The sequence below is a fragment of the Callithrix jacchus genome, chromosome 5 (assembly GCF_049354715.1).
Source record: "Callithrix jacchus isolate 240 chromosome 5, calJac240_pri, whole genome shotgun sequence".
Classification (NCBI taxonomy): domain Eukaryota; kingdom Metazoa; phylum Chordata; class Mammalia; order Primates; family Cebidae; genus Callithrix; species Callithrix jacchus.
In genome coordinates, this window is record NC_133506.1 from 137779268 (window position 1) to 137803141 (window position 23874).

A 23874-nucleotide genomic window follows, 5' to 3' on the forward strand; every position below is an offset into this window, starting at 1 on the left:
TGGCTCACTGCAGCCTCGACCATCTGGGCTCAAGTAATCCTCAGCCTCCCGAGTAGCTAGGACTAGACGCACCACGATGCTTGGCTAATTATTTTGGTTTTTAGTACAGATGGGGTCTTGCTGTGTTGCCCAGGCTGGTTTCAAACTGCTGAGCTCAAACAGTCCTCCCACCTCACCTTCCCAGTGTGGAGATTACAGGCATGAGCCACTGTGCCCAGCCTTAGTTTATTTTTTGTAGAAAGAGGGTCTCCCTATGTTGCCCAGGCTAGTCTCTAACTCCTGGGTTCAAGTGATCTTCTTGCCTCAGCCTCCCAAAGTGTTGCGATTACAGGTGTGCACCACTGTGAGCAGCCTGAAAGCTGTATTTAAATGTTTATTTCTTGTCTGTAGCATTTGTGTGGGGGAAATGGGGAATCAGCAGCTGCAAAGCATGAGGGATGTGGAGCCCCTCACAGGCACGTGGAGCTTCAGCCCCACAGACAGAAATGGAGAGTGGCCACGTGTCTCTGCACTGCAACAACAAGGCCACATTTCAATCAAGGTGAGATGCCAGGCGTCGCTGGAAAATGACAGACATGAGGAGAAATGCACATGGTGATCAGCCTCATTTGGCCATTCCACCGGGTGGGCATGTTTTGAAACATCACGTCGTGTACCACAGACACATACAACTTATATTTGTCATTTTCTTTCTTTCTTTGTTTTTGAGACAGAGTCTTTCTCTGTTGCCAGGCTGGAGTTGAAGTGCAGTGGCACAGTCTCGGCTCACTGTAACCTCCGCCTCCTGTGCAGTGGTTCAAGTGAGTCTCCTGTCTCAGCCTCCCGAGTAGCTGGGACTACAGACATGCACCACCACACCCAGCTAATTTTGTATTTTTAGTAGAGATAGGGTTTCTCCATGTTGGTCAGGCCATATACAAATATATGGTCCTGGCCTATATCTGTCATTTTCAAGCAATCAATCAGTCAAACATGTTAGGAAGATTAAAAAAAAAAAGGCATTGAGTTTCTGGAGCACTGCTCACTCCCTCAGCAGATGGGAAGTCAGGAATCCTTTCTGTTCCTAGAGAGATATTCTGCATAGGGAAGAAGCAGTGCTGCCAGGAAAGGGACTTACATATTTATGGATGCGAGAGGCATACGAAGGTCCCCTCGCTGTCACCTCACAAGGAATAAAGGCAACGGGATAAGGACAGCACAACTCAGAAGCACAAGCAACAGGTGACATAATCAACTGGACTAGATCAAAACTGGAAACATTTTGTGACCTTCAAAGGACACCATCAAGAAAGTGAAAAGACAGGCCAGACTCAGTGGCTCACCCCATAATCCCAGCACTTTGGGAGGTGGAGGCGGGACAATCACCTGAGGTCAGGAGTTTGAGACCAGCCTGGCCAACATGGTGAAACCCCTTCTCTACTAAAAATACAAAAATTAGCCAAGTGTAGTGGCAGGAGCCTGTAATCCCAACTACTTGGGAGGCTGAGGCATGAGAATCGCTTGAACACGGGAGGCGGAGGTTGGAGGGACCTGAGATTGTACCGCTGCACTCCAGCCTGGGAGAAAGAGAGAGAGAGAGAGAAAGTGAAAAGGACAAGTCAAAGAATGAGAGAAAAATGTAGCAAATTGTATATCTAATAATGGACTTGTATCTGGAATATAAACAGAATTCTTACAACTCAACAATACAAAGACAAATAACCCTGCCAGGCACGGTGGCTCAAGGCTGTAATCCCAGCACTTTGGGAGGCCTAGCCAGGTGGATCACCTGAGGTTGGGAGTTTGAGACCAGCCTGACAAACATGGAAAAACCCTGTCTCTACTAAAAATACAAAAAACAAAACAAAACAAAACAAAAATTAGCCAGGTGTGGTGGCACATGGCTGTAGTCCCAGCTACTTGAGAGGCTGAGGCAGGAGAATCACTTGAAACTGGAAGGTGGAGGTGGAGGTTGCGGTGAGCCAAGATTGTGCTTGGCTCCAGCTTGGTCAACAAGAGTGAAACTCCATCTCAAAAAAAAAAAAAGACAAATAACTGGGCAAGGGATCCAAATGGACGTTTCTCCAAAGAAGACACATGACTGACCAAGGAGCAGGTGAAATTCTGCTTGACATCATGAGTCATCAGGAATATGCAAATCAAAACCTCAGAGAGGTCCCACTTTACTCCCACCAGGATGACCAGCAACACAGCCAGAAAACAGCTGATGGTGGGGATGGGTAACTGGAACCCTGACACAGCGCTAGTGAGAAGGTAAAATGGTGCGGCTGCCGGGAAAAACAGTGTGGTGCTGCCTCAAAGGGTGAAACACAGTCACCATCTGACAGGGCGGTTCCACTCCTAGGTGTACCACCAGGAGAACTGAGCGAGTAGTCCACACAGGAACTTGCACGGGAATGTTCACAGCAGCATTGTGTATAAGCCAAACAGCGGAAACAACCCAAGTGTCCACCAGTCATGAACGAGAAACAAACTTGGCCCAGCCATACAGAGGAGTATTAGCCGTGGAGCAGGGAGGTTCTAACATGCACAGAGCCGACGCAACTACACCCTGAAAACGTTCCACTCAATCAAAGAAGCCAGCCCCAAAGGACAACTGTTGTAAGATTTTGTTACTACGAGGTCCCTATAGTAGACAAATGTATTGGGACGAGAGTGGAATGGTGGTTCCTAGAGGCTGGGAAGCAGGGAAGGGACGATCCTGCTGTGTGGTTATAGTACAAGGTTTCTTGTGGGGTGGGTAGAAAGGCTCTGGTAAGGGCTGGGCATGGTGGCTCACGCCTGTAATCCAAGTGCTTTGGAGGCCAAGGCGGGCGGATCACCTGAGGTCGGGAGTTCAAGACTAGCCTGACCAACATGGTGAGACTCCTTCTAAAAAAAAAAAAAAAAAGAAAAAAAGAAAGGCTCTGGTAATACAATGTTTAGACAACATTGTGAATACACTTAATGACACCGAATGGTACACTTCAACATGGGAAACTTTGTCATATATTAATACATTTTACCACAATTTTTAAAGAGTCAAAACCAAATCGATGTCAGGAATCTGTAGCAATCAAACCGGGGTTGAGAGCCCAGCCCATGGGAAACAGGGTGGGCTCACTGCTGGATGCACGCAAATACTGGTCCCAGTGCGCATACGACCCGACCCCCAAAAGGCAAGGGCCCAGGAGGTGAGAACAGCAGCGCTTGCGAGGCTCTAGTGCCTCAGATGAAGTGCGGCTGTCACTGATGCAGAGCACACGTGCCCGGCTGACCAGGGCCCCTCTAGTGGGCAGCCCTGAGGCATAGCCAGGCCATGCCTTCTGCCCACCAGCACTGCCTCCACTGCCTGGACCATGTTTCCCTTCCATGAGCACGCCTAAGATTAACCAGCTCCTAGGACCTCCCTATAGCCCCTTCCTCAGAAGGAAACAGGCACCTCTGTGCCTGTCAGTGGACTCCCACCAGGCAGCAGCTCAGAGCCCACGCGCCTGACCCCCACCAGCAGCTCTCTAGGAGGGAGATCCCACAAACTCAAGTGCCTTACCTTCTGTCTGAGTCGCATCACCAGCAGGTTTAGGAGCTGCACTCTGTCCCCGAGCTTCCTGAGTGCCAGTCCAGAGGCTACTTGACCAGCCTGGACAGACCCTCCTGCAGAGAAGAGTGACTTTGGTCAGGCTCAGATTTGAAAACAAAGGAAGGCCTTTCTGGAGAGACACACATCTCTATCAGCTCTCCCTTTCCCAGTACCAGTGGCTGACCCCAACATGAAGCTGTTCTTCACCGGAGTCAACAGATCTGGGTCCACATAAATATCAGAGATGCGGTTACAGAAAGCATAATGCTTATGTAAAGAAAGCAAGAATCCGTGTAGGAAGAAGTCTGACCTTACCATGTCGTGTCTGATAGAGACCAACTGCTCCAGTCTGTCCACATAAAAAGCCACTTGTTTGGAAATCAAGAAAAATGATGCCAAATAACACAGGGCCAAAGAAAAAAATCACAACGCACATCAAAAATTACTTTGAATGGAAAGATGACAACAATAGCACTTTCCAAACTTAAGGAATGCATCTAAAGTTGTCCTTCTGAGAATAATTACAGCTTTAGAGAAATATTTCAGAAAAGAAGAAAGGCTGAAAACCAATGAGCAAAACATTCATCTCAAGAAATTAGAGGGCCAGGTGCAGTGGCCCATGCCTGTAATCCCATCACATTGGGCGGCTGAGGCAGGAGGATCCCTCGATCCCAGGAATTCAAGGTTACAGTGAGCTATGATTGTGCCACTGCACTCCAGCCTGGATGACGGTGTGAGACCCTGTCTCTCTCTTTCTCTCTCTTTCTTACACACACACACACACACACACACACAGAGAGAGAGAGAAATTTAAAACAAATGACCCAAATTAAAGCCAAACAGGGCAGGGCATGGCGGCTCAGGCTCGTAATCTCAGCACTTTGGGAGGCTGAGATGGGCAGATTGCCTGAGGTCAGGAGTTCAAGACCAACCTTGCCAATATGGCGAAACCCTGTCTCTGCTAAAAAGATACAAAAATCAGCCAGGCATGGTGGTGTGAACCTGTGGTCCCAGCTACTCGGGAGGCTGAGGCATGATAATCGTTTGAAATCGGGAAGTGGAGCTTGCAGTGAGCTGAGATTGCGCCACTACACTCCAGACTGGGTGACAGACTCTGTTTCCAAAAAAAAAAAAAGCCAAATAAAATAGGAGAAAAAAAGAATAAAGTTAGTATCAGATACTGAGGAAACAGAAAATAAATGTATTGTAGAGAATCAACAAAACCAACAGCTGATTCTTTGAGAAGGCTAAAATAAATTAAGCAAGGAAAAAATAGAAGCAAATGACCAATATAATGAATGGCAAAAAGGAATCATCACTTTAGATCCCACAGACATTTAAAAACTCATACGAGGATATTATAAGCAACTTTATGTGAAAAATTTGAAAATTTAGATGAAATGGACAATTTCTTTGTAAAATATAACATGAGAAATGTATAAAAAAGAAAATCTGGATGTCCTGTAACTGAAAAAAACTGAATTCACAATTTTAAACCTTCCCGCAAGAAAAACTCCAGGCCCAGCTGGTTTCAAAGTTGAATTCTACCAATTATTTAAGAAAAATTAATGTAAGTCTAATAGAAACTTTTTTAGAAAACAGAAAAATAGAGAATACTTTCCAACATATTTATGAGGCCAGAGTAACTTCGATTTCAAAACCTTACATCAACATTATGAGAAATGAAAATTACTGGCCAGTTTTGCTCACGGACATAAATAATTCTCAATAAAACACTGGCAGACCAAGCTGGGCATGGTGGCCCACACCTGTAATCCCAGCTACACAGGAGACCAAGGCAAGAAGATGGCTTGAGCTCAGGAGTTCAAGAATAGCCTGGTCAAAGAGCAAGACCATGTCTCAAATAAACAAAAAAACAAAAGAAATATCAGCAAACAAAATCTGTCAATATATAAAAAGAAGAATCTGTCATAACATGTTAAATTCACCCTGGAACTGCGAGGTTGGTTTCACAAAATGAAACCTGCAGTCCACCTGATTTCCCTTACTCATCTCAGCTACAGGTCCAGTCAGAACACAAAAGGCCCCACTAGGGGAAAATTCTGAATGGTGAGAAAAGAAGGCTGAGCATCTAGGGGCCTCGGATCCCAGGGATGGCTGGCAGGGAGTCCTTCATCTCCTTCCTGCACATGCTGAGCTGGTGCTAGGCAGCTCAGACCAAAAAAAAAAAAAAAGGCCTAAGAGAAGCTGCTCTTGGGACCAAAGGGACCAAAGGGGCAGGAAGAGGGGGACATGCAGGTGGAGCCCTTGGGACCACACCTGCCGTCCTGCCAGCCCACGGCCCACAGCCTGCTATAGACAAAGTCCAGTGCAGCTTCCAGGAGAGCATGTGCTGAGGGTCACAGGAGGAAGGAGGCCTCCATGAAGGCCCCAGGGACTCGCTGTATAAAACCAGCCAGAATCAACAGAACCAGCAGAGCAAAACCTCTGACAAGTGGGCCCAGGGCAGGGACGCTGCCCAGGATTTGATTGGCCACTTGGTGACTCACATGTGGGCAGAAAAAATAGCATCATCCAGGCTCTGGAAAGTAACAGACATTCAAGCCTCAGCCCGCCAGAGTGTGAACCCAGAAAGGTTGATTACCTGACAAAATAAAAGACAGAGTTAAAATAAGTTTAATAAGAACTAGAATTTCATAATGTGACACTCAAAATGTTCATGATACATTAAAAAATTACTGGAGGCTGCCTGTAATCCCAGCACTTTGGGAGGCAAGGCAGGAGGATCGCTAGAGCCAAGGGGTTTGAGAATAGCCTTGGCAATACAGTGAGAGCCCATCTGTAATTAAAAAAAAAATAAAAAATAAAACTACTCATCATACTGATGACCAAAAAAAAATCTCAATGTGAATAAAATAGACAACACTAAGATGACACAGACAATGGAAGTATGGGATGAAGATCTTATTTATTTATTTTTTGAGACGGAGTTTCGCTCGTTACCCAGGATGGACTGCAATGGCGCCATCTCGGCTCACCGCAACTTCCGCCTCCTGGGTTCAAGCAATTCTCTTGCCTCAGCCTCCTGAGTAGCTGGGATTACAGGCACGCGCCACCATGCCCAGCTAATTTTTTGTATTTTTAGTAGAGACGGGGTTTCACCCTGTTGACCAGGATGGTCTCGATCTCTCGACCTCGTGATCCACCCGCCTCGGCCTCCCAAAGTGCTGGGATTATAGGCTTGAGCCACTGCACCCAGCTGGGATGAAGATTTTAAAGTAGCCATCATAAAAATACTCCAGCAAGTTTCTGGGGATGGCAGAAGTGGAAGGATTGCTTGAAGCCAAGAGTTTAAGATCAGCCTGGGCAATATCGTGAGACCCCATCTCTACAAAAAAATAACAAAAATTAGCCAGGCATGGATGGTACCTATAATCCCAGCTCTTCAGGAGGATCACTTGAGCCTAGGAGGTCCAGGCTGCCATGAACCATGATCATGCCACTGTGCTCCAGCCTGGGTGGCAGAGCAAGACCCTGTCTCTAAAAAAACAAACAAATACACAAACAAAAAATTCTGGCAAGCAATTTGATATACTCTAAAATCATATGGCAAAATGAAAGTTTCAGTAAAGTAACATATAAAGAAAACTAAGGAGATGTGATGGCTCATGCTTGTAATCCCAACACTTTGGGAGGCTGAGGCAGGAGGATCACTTGAGGCAAGAAGTTCAAGACCAGCCTGGACAACATAGTGATATTTCATCTCTACAAATATAAAAAGAAATTAGCTGGGCATGGTGGTGCACACCTGTAGCCTTGAGATCCAGCTACTTTGCAAGCTAAGGTGGGAGGATCCCTTGAGCCCAGGGGGTCAAGGCTGCAGTGAGCTATGACCACACCACCGTACTCCAGCCTGGACAACAGAGCAAGGGCCTGTCTCAAAAACAACAACAAAAAGAAAACGAAAACGGAAATTTTAGAAACAGAAACAAAAATCTCACTGAATGGGCTCAACGGCAAAATGGGAATGACAAAACAAAAAACCGATAAACTTGAAGAACAGAGGAAAAGAAATTCTCCAATTTGAACAAGAGTGAAAACAAATTGAAAAAAAAAAAGAAACAAAATGCCAAATGTGGGTGAAGGGGAGAAGGAAAGCAAAGCACACTGCCATGTGTGTACCTACGCAACTGTCTTGCATGCTCTGCTCATGTACCCCAAAACCTATAATCCAATAAAAAATTAAAAAAAAAAAAAAAAAGAAAAAAAAGAAACAAAAGATAAAAAACACAGCCTCAGGGACCAGCAAGATAATAACAAAAGACCAAACGTTTGTGTCCTCAGAGTCCCAGAAAGAAAAAGAGTGTGAAGCTAAAAAAATAGTTGAAAAATAATGGATGAAAACTTCTGAAATTTCATGAAAGACATAAAGCCTCAGATTAATATCAAGAAGGATAAACCAAAGAAATCTATGCCCAGATACAACATAATGAAATTTCTAAAAACTAAAGACAAAGACCGTTTTGTTGGTTTTTTTTTTGAGACGGAGTTTTGCTCTTGTTGCCCAGGCTGGAGTGCAGTGGTGCAATCTCAGCTCACTGCAACCTCTGCCTCCTGGTTTCAAGCAATTTTCCTGCCTCAGCCTCCCAAGTAGCTGGGATGCACACCACCATGCCCAGTTAATTTTTGTATTTCTAGTAGAGATGGGCTTTTGCCATATTGGCCAGGCTGGTCTCGAACTCCTGACCTCAAGTGATCCACCTGCCTCAGCTTCCCAAAGTGCTGAGATTACCAGCATGTGCCACCACGCCCTGCTACTTTTTGTATTTTTAGTAGAGACAGGGTTTCGCCATGTTGGCCAGGCTGGTCTTAAACTCCTGATCTCAGGTGATCCACCTGCCTTGGTCTTCCAAAGTGCTGTGATTACAGGTGTGAGCCATGGCGCCTGGTCTGTCAACATAATTTTAAAAATCAAGCGTGAAAGAGTAGTCTATCATATTTACCCTTCCTATTTTCCTGCACTCCTGACGTTCCTAGTTTCCTTCCTTCTGTTGTGTCTAAAGTACTTCCTTTGTTGGCCGGGCACAGTGGCTCATGCCTGTAATTCCAGCACTTTGGGAGGCCAAGGCAGGCAGATGACCTGAGGTTGGGAGTTCAAGGCCAGCCTGACTAACATGGAGAAACCCTGTCTCTACTAAAAATACAAAAAAAAAGTAGCCGGGTGTGGTGGTGCATACCTGTAATCCCAGCTATACGGGAGGCTGAGGCAGGAGAAACACTTGAATCTGGGCGATGGAGGTTGAGATGAGCCGAGATTGTGCCATTGCACTCCAGCCTGGGCAACAAGAGCAAAACTCCATCTCCAAAGAAAAAGGTACCTCTTTTATCACTAAATGGTCGTAAACATTTTCTTTATCTGAGAATGTCTTTATTCATTCTCATTCCTGAAGAATATTTTTATTGAATGTAAAATATTATGATTTGACAGTTTTTTGCTTTCAGTACTTGAAAAAGATTATGCCACTTCCTTCTGATGAGAAATTTGATGATAGTTGCTGCTGAGAGCCCACCAGAGCTCAAGTCACTGTCCCCTGCAGGCTGTGCATCGCTCTCTCTGCATGCTTTCAAGAGTTTTTGTCTTTAGGCCAGGTGTCTTTAGGCTCACACCTGTAATCCCAGCACTTTGGGAGGCTGAGGCAAGTGATCACTTGAGGCCAGGAGTTGAGATCAGCCTGGCAAACATGGTGAAACACTGTCTCTACTAAAAATACAAATGCCACCAGCTGGACATGGTGGCACATGCCTGTAATCCCAGCTACTTTGGAGGCTGAGGCATTAGAATTGCTTGAACCCAGGAGGCAGAGGTTGTAGTGAGCTGAGACTGTACCACTCCAGCCTGGGGGACAGAGTGAGATTCCATCTCAAAAAAAAAAAAACAAAAAAACAACAAGAAATTAATTTCAATTATAAAGAGAGAGGTAGGTAAAAAGAAAAAGCGATGAAACAGTTATACCACACAAATGCTAATCAAAAGAAAGCTCCAGTGGATTAATTACTATCAGACAAGGTAGACGACAAAACAAAGAATGACCCTAGAACAAAGAGTAAGATTACATAACAATATAAGGGTCAATTATCCTAAAAAAATAAAAATAAAAGGACCTGGCAGGGCACAGTGGCTTTGCCTATAATCCCAGCACTTTGGGAGGCTGAGGCAGGCGGATCACCTAAGGTCAGGAGTTCAAGACCAGCCTTGCCAACATGGTGAAACCCCATCTCTACTAAAAATACAAAAATTAGCTGGGCATGGTGGCAAGCGCCTGTAATCTCAGCTACCTGGGAAATTGAGGCAGGAGAATAGCTTGAGCCTGGGAAGTGGAGGTTGCAGTGAGCTGAGATCGCGCTATTGCACTCCAGCCTGGGTGACAGAGCAAGACTCTGTTTCAAAAAACAAACAAACAAACAAAAAACACCCTAAATGTATACATATCTAACAACAAAGATACAAAATATATGAAACAAACACTGAAAGAATTATGGTTTTAAATATAAAAATCTATATTAAAACAGGAATATAAAGAAACTTCCTTAACCTCCCTTCACCTCCCACTGCAAAAAACCTTCAGCAAAAACTAATCCTAAAAAAGTGAAATGCTGAATGTTCTTCCCCTGGGATAAGGGAGGAAGCCAGCTATTATCAACATCATACTGGAGAGTTTAACTTGGGGCAATAACACAAGAAGAAGAAGTAAATAATATCAGCATTGGAACAAAAATAAAACCTCCCTTATTTTATTATTATTATTATTTTTTGAGATGGAGTTTCTCACTGTCGCCTGTGCCAGAGTACAATGGCACAATCTCAACACACTGCAGCCTCTGCCTCCCGGGTTCAAGGGATTCTTCTGCCTCAGCCTCCCGAGTAGCTGAGATTATAGGCACACATCATCATGCCTAGCTAATTTTTTTTGTATTTAGTAGAGACAGGGTTTCACCATGTTGGTTAGGTTGGTCTCGAACTCGTGATCTCAAGTGACCACCTGCCTCAAGCTCCCAAAGTGCTAGGATTACAGGTGTGAGCCATCAAGCCCAGCATTTTTTTTTTTTTTTAAGACAGAGTCTCACTCTGTCACCCAGGCTGGAGTACAGTGGCACAATCTTGGCTCACTGCAGCCTCCCCCTCCCAGGTTCAAGCAATTCTTCTGCCTCAGGCGCCTGAGTAGCTGGGATTACAGGTGCTTGCCACCATCTCCGGCTAATTTCTTTGTATTTTTAGTAGAGATGGGGTTTGACCATGTTGGCCAGGCTGGTCTCGAACTCCTGACCTCAGGTGATCTATCCACCTAGACCTCCCGAAGTGCTGGGATTACAGGCACGCACTCCAGCGCCTGGCCAAAACCTCCCTTATTTGAGACAATCTGACTGTGCCAGTGGAATGTCCTGTCAGGCCCCTCCCTTTCTTTTCCTGCCTTAGGGCTGTAGGTGGGGCCTGCCTCCCCTATGCTAAGTGGGGCTGTGGCTCCAGCAGGTCGAGGGGCATCTCTGTGGAAGGCAGCCAGGCTGGGCTGTCAAGCTCGCTGGTGTGGCAGCGTCCAGGCAGGAGAGGGGCCTCCAAATAGAGGAAGGGGCTGCAGCAGCAATGGGGGATTGGTTACAACAAGAGGACCCTATCTAAGTAACTCTGTTAGTGATCATTGGTGAAAAGGAAGTTAGAATAATGAAAAAGGAAGTTAAAATAATGAAAAAGAAAGCTAGAATGTTAGAATGAACCTTTTGATGTTGGACTAACCACAATGGAATAGACTAGCCTAGGAGTTTGTCTTGAAATTAAGATATTCCATTCACCAAAGACAAGGAATAAAAGGCAAGCCATGGGTTGGGAGAAGATAATTGCAACACATATAACTGACGATAGGCTCATATTGAGAATGAAATACCCTAAAAATCTATGACAAAAGGCAGATAATCCAATAAAAAATGAGCAAAGGACTTGACCTGGAGCTTCAAAAGAGAGTCTATCAAAGGCCAATTCTATGGACTGAACTGTGTCCCCTCCAAATTTATAGGTTGAAGCTCTAACCCCAAGCATGATTGTATTTGGAGACAGGGTCTTTAAGGAGGCAGTTAAGGCCACATGAGGTCCCAAGGGTGGTGCCCTGGACTGGAGTCCTTACAAGAAGAGGAAGAGACACCAGGAGTGAGCACACAGTGGAGAGGCCACGCTGGGACACAGGGAGAGAGCGCCGTCTGCAAGCCACGGAGAGGCCTCAGGAGGAACCCACCCTGCTGGCAGCCTGATTTCAGACATGCAGACTCCAGAAGTGAGACAATAAATCCTGTTTTTTTTAGCCACCCAGGATATGGTGTTGAGTTATGGCAGCCCTAGCCAATCATACACCAATTCACACAGGAAGAAATGTTCAATCCCAAGAATTTGCAAATTAAACCAAAACAGGATGTGCTACATGTCCCGTAGAGGGAACAAAAGGGCCGCTGACCACATGGGAGCTGGCGTGGATGCGGCACAAGGGGCTTCCTCGCATGCCGCTGACAGAGTGTGAATTGTATGATGCTTTGGAGAAGAGCCTGGCATTAGCAAAGGAGACACAATGCAGGTCTGAAGAAGCCAGACAGAAGCACAGGTGCAATAGAATTCCATTCACACCAATACAGGGAACGCAGCTGCAGGGAGTAGCCAGCACACATGGGCTCTGCAGGGAGCACTGGGGCTGCTGGGCCTGATGATGCCGCCCTGACCTCTGCAATAGCCTCAAGCTGTACAACTGAGTGAGTGGGCTTTCTGCAGATTTCAGTTTGTAAAGGGACAGCAAGTAGCCCAGTGAGACGCGGACTCTTACCAGTGGTCTCTGTCAAGGTGCGGATGCTGGGCTGAGACTTAGCATGAGGTGACGACATCATTAAAGGATCCAACACATCTTCCAGCTGCTCTTCCAGGGTTTTAAACTTATGCTTTAGATTTCGTATTTCTGCTTCAAGGGCCAGAACATAATCTGCCAAAAAAAAAAAAAAAAAAGCCCCGTGAATATGACACATACACAGCATCCTTTCCCACCTCCTGGCCGTGAGCACCAGCTCAGGAAGCCAATTCCAGCTCATGCCCACTGGCTTCACTGTCCCTGTTCTCCCCACACAGCAGCTTCACAGCAGTTTCCACACTGTGTGTGCCAGACTGAAAGATCTAACCTCCCCTCACTCGCCAGGGTGTGGCAGCCAGAGACCAGCACAGCCTCTGTGCTCTCCAAGAAGGGCTCAGTAATCAGGAGCAAACGCTCCACCTGCTGCCAGCCCACGTGCCTCTGTGCAAGCCGAGTCCCATCTTGAGAACAGACACTCTGTATCCATGCTGGCATCCACCCACCCACCGCCACTCATGGAGTCCCTGGGCGTTGGGTGGCCCTCAGCAGCTCTGCCACGGATGCTGCACTGGAGGAAGGGCCCAAGGTCCACCAGCCCCTGCTACCAACTACTCTGGGACGGCGTGACACCAAGCCAGCCCTGGTCCAAGTCTAAGACTTAGGTTTTTGAGTGTGTCAAGTAGGTACCCTAATTTTTTCCTTCCACTTTACAAACAGAAAAGCTTTTTGGTATAAAACTTAAGACTCTTTCTCTTGGAGAAAAGAGCAGTTTTCATACTTTAAATTTATTTTCATTTTTATTTATTTATTTATTTTTGAGACGGAGTTTCACTCTTGTTACCCAGGCTGGAGTGCAATGGCGCGATCTCGGCTCACGGCAACCTCCGCCTCCTGGGTTCAGGCAATTCTCCTGCCTCAGCCTCCTGAGTAGCTGGGATTACAGGCATGCGCCACCATGCCCAGCTAATTTTTTGTATTTTTAGTAGAGACAGGGTTTCACCATGTTGACCAGGATGGTCTCGATCTCTTGACCTTGTGATCCACCTGCCTCGGCCTCCCAAAGTGCTGGGATTACAGGCTTGAGCCACCGCGCCCAGCCCATTTATTTTTATTTTTAAATTTATTTATTTATTTTGAGGCAGAGTCTAGCTCTGTCACCAGACTGGAGTGCAGTGACTCAATCTTGGCTCACTGCAACTTCTGGCTCCCAGGTTCAAGAGATTTTCCTGCCTCAGCCTCCAGAGTAGCTGGGACTATAGGCATACACTACCACGCCCAGCTAATTTTTGTATTTTTAGTAGAATGGGGTTTCACCATGTTGGCCAGGCTAGTCTCCATCTCCTGACCTCATGATCTGCTCACCTTGGCCTCCCAAAGTGCTGGGATTACAGGCATGAGCCACTGCACCGGGCCCACACTTTGAATTTATTACAGGGGATGTTAACTTACAGGACTCTGAAATGAAACCTCCTTGAAGTCAGTCAAGACCTATGTTCCCGTCTGCCCTTCTCCCTTCCACTCCCCCTTCCCCTTTCTGTCCCTGTCTCCCCTTCTCCACTTCTCCCCCTTACTCACCAGGAGTGGCGGTATCTCCCCCCGCCTTTGGGTCAGGCTGCTTTGCATCTGTGCTCTCTCCCACTCTCTGGGCGGGAAGAGGAATCTGATGGCTGAGAGTCTCCATTTCTTTCCTCATCTGTGCAATCACGTTTCGCAAGCTCATGTTCTGCTGTCGCAACCGCTGGATCTCACTGGATGGAAAGTCTTTACTTATTTCTTCATGCTGCCTAAGGAGCACCTGTCAAATACAAGGAAAAATGGCCACAAAAGATGAATGGTTCCCCAGCTGCTCCTGACGGACTGTGCCTCTGCCCTCCCCGAGCCCCTCTCAGGCCAGTCCCCTGCTTCAGCTTAGGCTGTGGTCCCTGCTGCCCTCCCCATCCCAGGCTGTGATGTCCCTCCTTTCTGACCTGACAGAAGGACTAATATGATGCTCAAATTCCTGAAGCCTTCCATACTGCTGAGATCCCTAGAGTGTCAAACCTACAGAGGCAGAAAAGTGGAATGGGGTCCCGGGGCTGGGGGTGGGGAGGGGGAGCCAGTGTTTCCTGGGGACAGAGCCTCAGTTTGGGAGGATGAGAATGTTCTGGAGACAGTGTTGTGATGGCTGTAGAAGTGTGTGAATGCACTTCATGCTGCTGAACTGTGACCAAAAACTAGTTAAAGTGGCCAGTTTTACATTAGGTTTACTTTAGTGCAATAAAACATCCACTGAATAGGATGATGAGGAGGTCGGAAAGTGCAGAAGAAAAGGCAGTGAATACAAACACTGGCAGCAGAAAACACCCAAATGGAAGTTCACAAGGAAGGGGGCCAAAGAAGGAAAAATGAGCAGAGCTCTGGAGACCAGGGACAAGGTGAAGCAGCATCCTGCACAAAGAACCAGGGGCTGAGGTGAACGAGAGGGCAAGAGGTGCATCTACAAGGCCAGAGGTGCTACGATGTGATGAAAAGCACGCAACGCAGAGCACACGTTCAATGAAGCCACGCGAGATGCACGGAAATCACACCAAAGAGCACTGCACACTCAAACTGCTGGAAAATCAGTGACACCATGGAAACTCTGCAAGCAACCAGAGAAAAGAGACGTGTTACACTAGGGTCAAAGGACAGGCACAGCAAGGATCCGCCAAGGCGGGAGGACCAGGGGGTCAAAGGGCAGGCACAGCAAGGAGCTGCCAAGGCGGGAGGACCAGGGGGTCAAAGGGCAGGCACAGCAAGGAGCTGCCAAGGCAGGAGGACCAGGAGGCAAAAGACAGGCCCCACCTACTCAGCTCCTACAGTGGCAGTGGGGGAAAGGGTCCTTTTCTAACCAAGGGTGAGGGGCACTTCTGCCTCTGACCAGGAGGGACTCACTGCTATGAGTCTTTCCCTCTGGCTGTGAACAGCTACAAAACCAGACACATTAGAGGAAACACCTGCTTCCAGACGCCAGCAGAGACCCAGGATACCTGAAAAAGGAAACAAAGCACCAGGCTCTGTCCCAGCTCAATCACGAGTCCAGCCAAGAGGCGTGCAAAAGGCACAGCTTCCCCTCCTGTGGAGGCCACTGTGAGGGAGCCAGAGCCTGCCCCCAACTCCACATGCCATGGCTGCAAACCTGAAGCAAGACCTGGACCCCTTCCTGGGACTCTGATCCCTGGCCCACTGGATCCTCCATGCTCACCAGCAGGGCCAGCTGGCCTGGGCTTCCAGGAAGAGAGCTTCACACGACATGCTGAGGGGTGGAGATTATGAGAACAGAAGGTGAGCCTCAACTGGAAGTTCAGAAACGGAGACAAAAAACCGCCCACCACAGTGCCGTGGTGATACTTGCCAACATCATCAAGGACCATTGGTAAGAAAATCACTAGTGCATTATGGTGTGGCCACTTGATAAAATATGCAACCATTTAGATTCTGTTTGTGAAGAATTTTGATGATGTGGGAAAATATTTACAGTAGAACCAGAATGAAAGAAAGAATTCTCAGGCCAGGCACAGTGGCTCATGCCTGTAACCACTGAGGAGGTTACAGGTGGATCACGAGGTCAGGAGTTTGAGACCAGCCTGGTCAACACGATGAAACCCCGTCCCTACTAAAGATACAAAAAATTAGCTGAGTGTTGTGTTGGACGCCTGTAATCCCAGCTACTCCAGAGGCTGAGGCAGGAAGATCGCTTGAACCCAGGGTTGGGGGTGGCTCAAGGTTGCAGTGAGTCAAGATTGTCCACTGTACTCCAGCCTGGGTGACAGAGCGAGACTCCATCTCAAAAAAGAAAGGAAGAAAGAATTAACCTGGAGAAAACAGTCCCAAGAGGGACAGACCCTTGAACAACGTGCTCCACCCAGCCAGTTACAGACTTGGATACCGAGTGCCCACATGCTCTCCAGGCCCTGTCCTAGGAAGCGCTGAGGGCACTGCCTGCATGGTCTCACTGGCTGAGACCACCACAGTGACAAGCACAGGTTCCGAGGGCTGGGCGGTGTGAGGGAAAAGTCAACCTGGGAACTGCTTAGGGCAAACCTGCCTCCCATTCTATTCAAAGTCACCCCTCTGCTCACTGAGATCAGTGCATATCTGATTGCCTCCTTTGGAAAGGCTAATCAGAAGCGCAGAAGAATGCAACCGTTTGTCTCTCACCTACCTGTGACCTGGAAGCCCCTCCCCATTGGAGTCTTTCTGCCTTTGATTCGAGTTGTCCTGTCTTTCCAGACTGGACCAATGTTTACCTTACCTATGTTGGTGTTTCCCATCTCCCTAAAATGTACAAAACCAAGCTCTGTCCCAACCACCTTGGGCACAGCTCTGGACCTCCTAAGCTGTGTCATGGGTGTGCACCCTCGACCTGGCAAAATAAACTTTCTAAATGAACTGAGACCTGTCTTAGATTTTCTGGGTTCACACTTTGGCAACCACGAAGGGATTCTGAGTGGAGATGCCCCTGACCTTTGACAAAACTGCTGTCGGTGCTTTGTACTGGAATGAGCTAACTTTACGGCTCAAACCAACAGGACAATTTGCTGAGGTCTGGCAGCGCCCCCTGCAGAGAATCCCTGATCTCCCAAAATTTGATCAAGATCTAAAGTTGATGTTGCTATACAACTGCCTTTTTTTTTTTTTTTTTTTTTTTAAAGAATTTTACTTGTTTCCAACAGGGAAGGCAAGTTTTTCCTGCTTCTGTGACAGTGGAAGGCAGTAACTCCTTTATGGAGTTTGTGCTCGCTCGCAGCAGGGATGAGGTTTCTTTCCTACCTCTAGGATGGTAGAGAGCCTGAGACCCACCCCGAGGTAAGCAACTGAATTGGTATTTGTCTTGGCTAAAGTTAAGATTAACAACCAGCTGGTCTCAGTTTCCCCTTACCCTTAATGCACTCAGTGATCGTGTAATTGTGCCACCATTTGTTTTGCTTAACTGTTTTCCTTGTTACTGTTGTTTGTCGTTGTTGTTGTTTTGGTCATTTTCCCATTGGGTTTGATCAACTCTATCTGACTTCATCAAATCCAAAGGAAAGTTTCAAATTGTGGGGAACAAGGCCTCTGAAGTGGCTAAATTCACACACACACACACACACACACACACACACACACACACACACACACACAGACAGTATAGTGGGAGAGAAACATGGCCAGCAAAAGGGAAAAAAAGGAGGAGGGCTGGGCACGGTGGCTCATGCCTGTAATCCCAGCCCTTTGGGAGGCTGAGGTGGGTGATCATGAGGTCAGGAGAATTGAGACTAGCCAGGCCAACATGGTGAAATCCCCTCTCTACTAAAAATACAAAAATCAGCCGTGCGTGGTGGCAGGCACCTGTAATCCCAGCTACTCCGGAGGCTGAGGCAGGAGAATCGCTTAAACCTGGGAGGCAGAGGTTGCATGAGCCAAGATCACGCCATTGCACTCCAGCCTGGCGACAGAGCGAGACTCTGTCTGGGGTAGCGGGGAGGAAGGCAAGAAAAAAGAAAGAAAAAAACCCAAAGAGGAAAGGTTTTCTATTTTGACTACTAAGGGTCTTAACTTACAAAACAGGGCCAACCTATTTGCTACCCAGGCCAAACTGAAAGAGCAATGGCTGAAATAGCAGTAATTTGTCCCAGCTAAATAATGAGACTTAAAAGATACTTTAAAGGAGCTCAATGGTTAAAAGTCAGCTTCATTAAAAGCTACATCCAAGATGTGTGTGTATATGTGTGCATACTTGTCTGCTTGTATTTAAAAGGCCTCCATGTTTTTGCTTTTCTCCTAGGACCTTGGCCTTTTTTTTTTGAGCAAAAGCTTTTTTCTTCTCAGTTGACTGAATTCTGTTCTTTTCACTGACTTCTGCTGTCTCTCCTTTCTGTCGCACCCTCTGTTGCATGAAGGACCTAAAATAGTTTATAATTGCCTGAGGCTCCTTAAAGAAAACCAAGAAGGTGCCAGACTCCCCTTGGGGGAGAAACCTGTTTTCCCTTATTGAACCCCCAAAACGTAAACTGACAAGTTCATCTCAGCTCTTAAACTGCTTACTTTTGTATTTGTGTTACCTGTTTGTTTGTTTGTTTTTTAAGACAGAGTCTTGCTCTGTCGCCAGGCTGGAGTGCAGTAGTGAGATCTTGGCTCACTGCAACCTCTACCTCCCAGGTTCAAGCGATTCTCCTGCCTCAGCCTCCCAGGTAACTGGGACTAAAGGTGCATGCCACCACACCCAGCTAATTTTTCTATTTTTAGTAGAGACGGGGTTTCACCATGTTGGCCGGGATGGTCTTGATCTCTTGACCTCGTGATCTACTCGCTTCAGCCTCCCAAAGTGTTGGGATTATAGGTGTGAGCGACTGCACTCAGCCCTGTTTTTTTTTCTGTTTTTTTTTGACTAAAATAGTTATTGCAACAGAGGTTACTCTTGGGTTTTTAAAGAAGAGTATGGCTTAGACACTTAGAAATGTCTTTGTTTAGGCCGGGTGCAGTGGCTCGTGCCTGTAATTGCAGCACTTTGAAAGGCCGAGACTGTGGCTCACCTGAGGTCAGGAGTTCAAGACCAGTCTGGCCAACATGGCAAAACCCTGTCTCTACTAAAAATACAAAAATTAGCTGGGCATCATGGTGGGCGCCTGTAATCCCAGCTACTCGGAAGGCTGAGGCAGGAGGATTGCTTGAACCTGGGAGGTGGAGGTTGCAGTGAGCCGAGATCATGCCACTGCACTCCAGAATGGGCAACAGAGTGAGAATCCATCTCTAAGAAAATTAAAAAAAAAGTATTTGTTTAAAAAAGCATTTTAAAAAAGTATACTGTAAAAGCATCACATGGTCTAACTTTATAATAATTCTCCCTTTGTGAAGACCCAGGATTCAGTGTGGGCTCTGCCAGAACTCAGAGATCCAGTTAAAGACCAGTAGTCCCTATCTAAATAAAATTGGTCTCCTTACACAATCCTAAGATAGATGTCTATAATTGATTTGGCATTGTCTTTAATCTCCCTCTAGTACCACCAGACTTTTCTCTCTGTACCTTATGGTATAAAGTTTGCTATATGATTTTTGCCTGGGTTGTTTCCTTTAATATGCAAATCTAAGGCTATTTAGCTGACAACTGCCTAAGGTTGTGAAACAGGTTGTCAAGAATCTGAAAGTCTAAGACAGAAAAAAAAGATTTTTTTTTATTTTTTACTTTATTTATTTATTTGTTTTTAAAGACGGGGTTTCACCATGATGACCAGGCTGGTCTTGAACTCCTGACCTCAGGTGATCCACCCACCTCAGCCTCCCAAAGTGCTAGGATTACAGGCGTGAGCCACTGTGCCCGGCAAAAAAGAAAAAGATTTTTATAAATCTAAAAGATATACTTCTATTGGCATGCCTAATACGTCTATGGATTTATGTGTTCTGTACAGAATGTTTTACTACTGAAAATATATTTTAAAAACTCTAATTAATTGGCTTAAGAAAATATAAGCACTTAAACCAAATACTTAGATCAGGAAAAAAGAAAAGACTAGTCATATGGTTTTTCAAGTTTACATAAATCTTTAGTAAATAAGCTAGCTTTAAAATTATTAGTAAAGTAATGTTAGAAATGTCTTAAGAATTGCCAGCATACTTCTTTTTCTTCTTCTTCTTTTTTTTTTTTTTTTGAGTTAAGGTATTGCTCTGTTGCCCAGGCTGGAGTGCAGTGGCATGATCCTGGCTCACTGCAAACTCTGCCTCCTGGGTTCAAGCGATTCTCCTGCCTCAACCTTGTGAATAGCTGGGATTACAGGCATCTGCCACCACGCCCAGCTAACTTTTATATTTTTAGTAGAGCCAGGGTTTCACCATGTTGGACAGGCTAGCCTCAAACTCCTGACCTCGTGATCTACCTGCCTTGGCCTCCCAAAGTGCTGGGATTACTGGTGTGAGCCATCATGCCTGGCCTTGTTTGCATTTATTAATCAAGCAATTTCATACTTATCCCTAACAAATACTATAAGGTGTCAAAATTTGGCATAGGGGTTACAAAATTAAACTCAGCCCAAAAAAGAATGATCTTTGCTTAAGTAATCTTAATGACATTTATATTGGTTTAATAAAATAGCTAATTCTGGAATTTAGTAAGATTATCATAACTTCTAATCTTGTGGCTTTAGGAGGTCTAGTCCACAGGCATTAAGGTTTGTTATTGTCTTCGTTTCGAAGCTAAACTATAAACTAAGTTCCTCCCAAAGTTAGTTTGCCCTATGGCCAGGAATGAAAAAAAGACAGCTTGGAGGTTAAAAGCAAAATGGAGGCTTGGCATGGTGGCTTATGCCTGTAATCTCAGCACTTTGGGAGCCTGAGGTGGGTGAATCACAAGGTCATAAGTTCAAGACCAGCCTGGCCAACATAGTGAAACCCTGTCTCTACTAAAAATAAAAAAATTAGCTGCACATGGTGGCAGGCAACTGTAATCCCAACTACTTGGGAGGTTGAGGCAAGAGGATTGCTTAAACCTGGGAGGCAGAGGTCGCAGTGAGCCAAGATTGTGCGATTGCACTCTAGCTCTGGGGGACAAGACTGAAACTTCATCTCAAAAAAAAAAAAAAAAAAAAATCCAAAAGGATTCAGGTGAAATCTTTTTCACTCTCTCAGTTATAATTTTGCAACAGTGGTTCCATAACTTTAAATGATGACTATTGCAATTTTCATAAATAATCTAGATAAACAATTAAAATAAAATAATTAGGTAAATGTAATAGGATAAATACTTTTAGACAAACTCACCATAATTTAGAATCTAAAGTCATATTAACTAATAGATATTTCATTATTTGAGTATTTTCCAATAAAATATATTTGTAGGAAAACATTCTTTCTAAAAAAAAAAAAGCGTGTCCCTTTATTTTATTTTATTTTATTTTTTTTTGAGATGGAGTTTTGCTCTTGTTACCCAGGCTGGAGTGCAGTGGCGCGATCTTAGCTCACCACAACCTCCGCCTCCTGGGTTCAGGCAATTCTCCTGCCTCAGCCTCCTGAGTAGCTGGGATTACAGGCACACGCCACCATGCCCAGCTAATTTTTTGTATTTTTAGTAGAGATAGGGTTTCACCATGTTGACCAGGATGGTCTCGATCTCTTGACCTCGTGATCCACCTGCCTCAGCCTCCCAAAGTGCTGGGATTACAGGCGCGAGCCATTGCACCCGGCCGAAAGTGTATCCCTTTAAAAAAGGTGAACGATTTTTGTCTAATTCAAAGCTTACTTAAAAGTCATGTATAAAACAAGGTAAAAGGAACCAGGAAATAAAAGAGATGTAAAGAAAGTTATAAAACTATAGAGGTTTTTTTTTTTCCAGTAAGAAAGCTTAAGGAGAAATAATTTTATATGAGAAAGAATTTTGGATAAATTTTGTCCTAGAGTAAAATGACTGGTTGTTTAAGGAAGAGGGATGTATTCAGGACCAACCAGAAAGTCCAAGCATGTCATGAATGGTCGATGTAAGTCACAATAAGAGAATGTATATATTTTTTAAAAACCAAAATCTTTTATGATCAAGTTGTCACATCATTAAGTTTTACTTTGCTTAGGAAAAAGCTGAGATTAAAATTTTTTTCTTGAGACAGAGTTTCACTCTGTCACCCAAGCTGGAGTTCAATGATGCAATGTTGGCTCACTGCAACCTCTGCCTCCTGGGTTCAAGCAATTATCCTGCTTCAGCCTCCTGAATATCTGGGATTAGAGGCTCTTGCTACCATACCTGGAAAAATTTTGTATTTTTAGTAAAGATGAGGTTTCACCATGTGGGCCGGGTTGGTCTTGAACTCTTCACCTCAAGCATTCCTCCCACCTCGGCCTTCCAAAGTGCTGGGATTATAGGCATGAGCCACTGCACCCAGCCTAAAATTATTTTTAAATTAAGATTTAATTTTGTGCTTTTAAAGTACTTGTGACATTGAGTTACAGGGCTCTGACTCCTTGGTCTAAAAAGGACACCAGGCTGGGTGCAGTGGTTTATGCCTTGTATTTTTAGTAGAACGGTGTTTTACCATGTTGACCAGAGTGTTCTTGAACTCCTGACCTCAGGTGATTCACCCACCTTGGCCTCCCAAAGTGCTGGGATTACAGGCATGAGCCACCACACCCGGCCTATTTACAGCTTTCAACAATTGACTAAAGTATACTCCTATGAACAAAATGTGGAGCACATTCGTTTCCCTCTACCCAATTTCTCCAGAATTAGGAAATTATTTGTGAGTACTCTTAACTTATGACAACAGTTATTTGCATAAGTGCAATAAGAATTTGCTTTCATTTATAACAGGACACAATTGGAGAAACTGGTTAATTTACCAAGGCTTTGACTGGAATGGTTTCCTTTAAGGAACCAAATTTCACTTATGGAGCCAATAAAATCCCTTGGAAAAACTGGCCTCATACCTTTGTTTACACAGATGCTGTGGGGCAGTAAGTACTTCTTCAAAGCTTTAACTTTTAACTTCACAGTGTCAGATACCATGAGACAGTAAGTTCCTCTTCAAAGATTTAACTTTTAACGTCCTTGTTCATTATTCTCAAGATCAACTTCCTTGTCCCTTCTCCTAAGCTACCTGTTCTGCTGTGAACTGCCCCTCCCCACTGAAACAGCTCTTCTGTGAATAACCTTCCTGCATTAGTTGTGTGCTGACATGCCCAAACGTGCCTTGTACTGCTAAGTTCCTCTTCATATGTTGTAAGGTTGTAAGTCAACCACCCCAGCCCCCTATTACTCATCCCCTTCTCTGCTTCAGCCTTCAAAGCTTTCATTTTATTACCTTATTTAGAAAAGTTTAAGTTTTAGCCACTTGGGATCAGCTTAGATCCCAACCCCAGCCAACAGGGGAAGGACACAGAAACAGTAACTGTGTTAGGAATAAAAACCCTTTCTCTCCTTTGTTCAGTGTGCTCTTGTAGTGGCTGAAAGTACGAGTAGCACCCTTCTGCAGAAGTAAATTTGTCTTGCTCAGAAACCTTTTGTCCAAGTGTTTTTTTTGCAACTTTGAGTTCTTGTTTTGAACAACCTGGAGGCTTGTCCAGGATCACCTTTCTCCTCTTGTGAGGAGACATGTCCCATTGCCTCACTGCAGTGGCCTCAGGGATGAGGAATTGAGACCCCTCCTTGTGTGATGAATAAACTGGGACTCTCAGCAATGTGGGTGGAAAGGAGCTTCACATACTGCATTTATTTTGTGACCAGGAAACTGTGCACAGACCAAAATAAGAAAAGTCACGGGGTGACAAAGTATTTCCTTGATGGTTGGGATATCTTGGAGGTTGAAAGTGTGTAAATGAGATGCACAACTGAGTGTGAAGTCCAGATCTGTGGTTCCATGGTCATCTCATATGGCTTAAGGCAGTTTCCTGTTGTGGGGTTTATACTGACCCACCAATGCTAAAATTCCTGTGAGGGAAGTGGATAGAGGAGGATGAAGTGAAAGCTGAAGAGTGCAAGAAAGCTCCAGTAAGGGGGATTGA

General features: G+C 45.4%; 1 protein-coding gene across 7 annotated transcripts in view; it reads right to left on the bottom strand.

Moving 5' to 3' along the window:
- The window catches only part of CCDC57 (coiled-coil domain containing 57), a 129133-nt gene that overhangs the window by 56884 nt on the left and 48375 nt on the right, over window positions 1-23874 (bottom strand). For all 7 annotated transcript variants that reach the window (XR_013536100.1, XM_035302208.3, XM_035302207.3 and 4 more), the window contains exons 11-13: window positions 13972-14191; window positions 12379-12531; window positions 3530-3633 (exon numbers count right to left, since the gene is read on the bottom strand). Coding sequence is in view for 6 of the 7 variants with exons in the window: in XM_035302208.3 (XP_035158099.3) it covers window positions 3530-3633; window positions 12379-12531; window positions 13972-14191 (477 nt within the window). In the remaining variant the exon portion in view is untranslated. The remainder of the gene's footprint in view (window positions 1-3529; window positions 3634-12378; window positions 12532-13971; window positions 14192-23874) is intronic.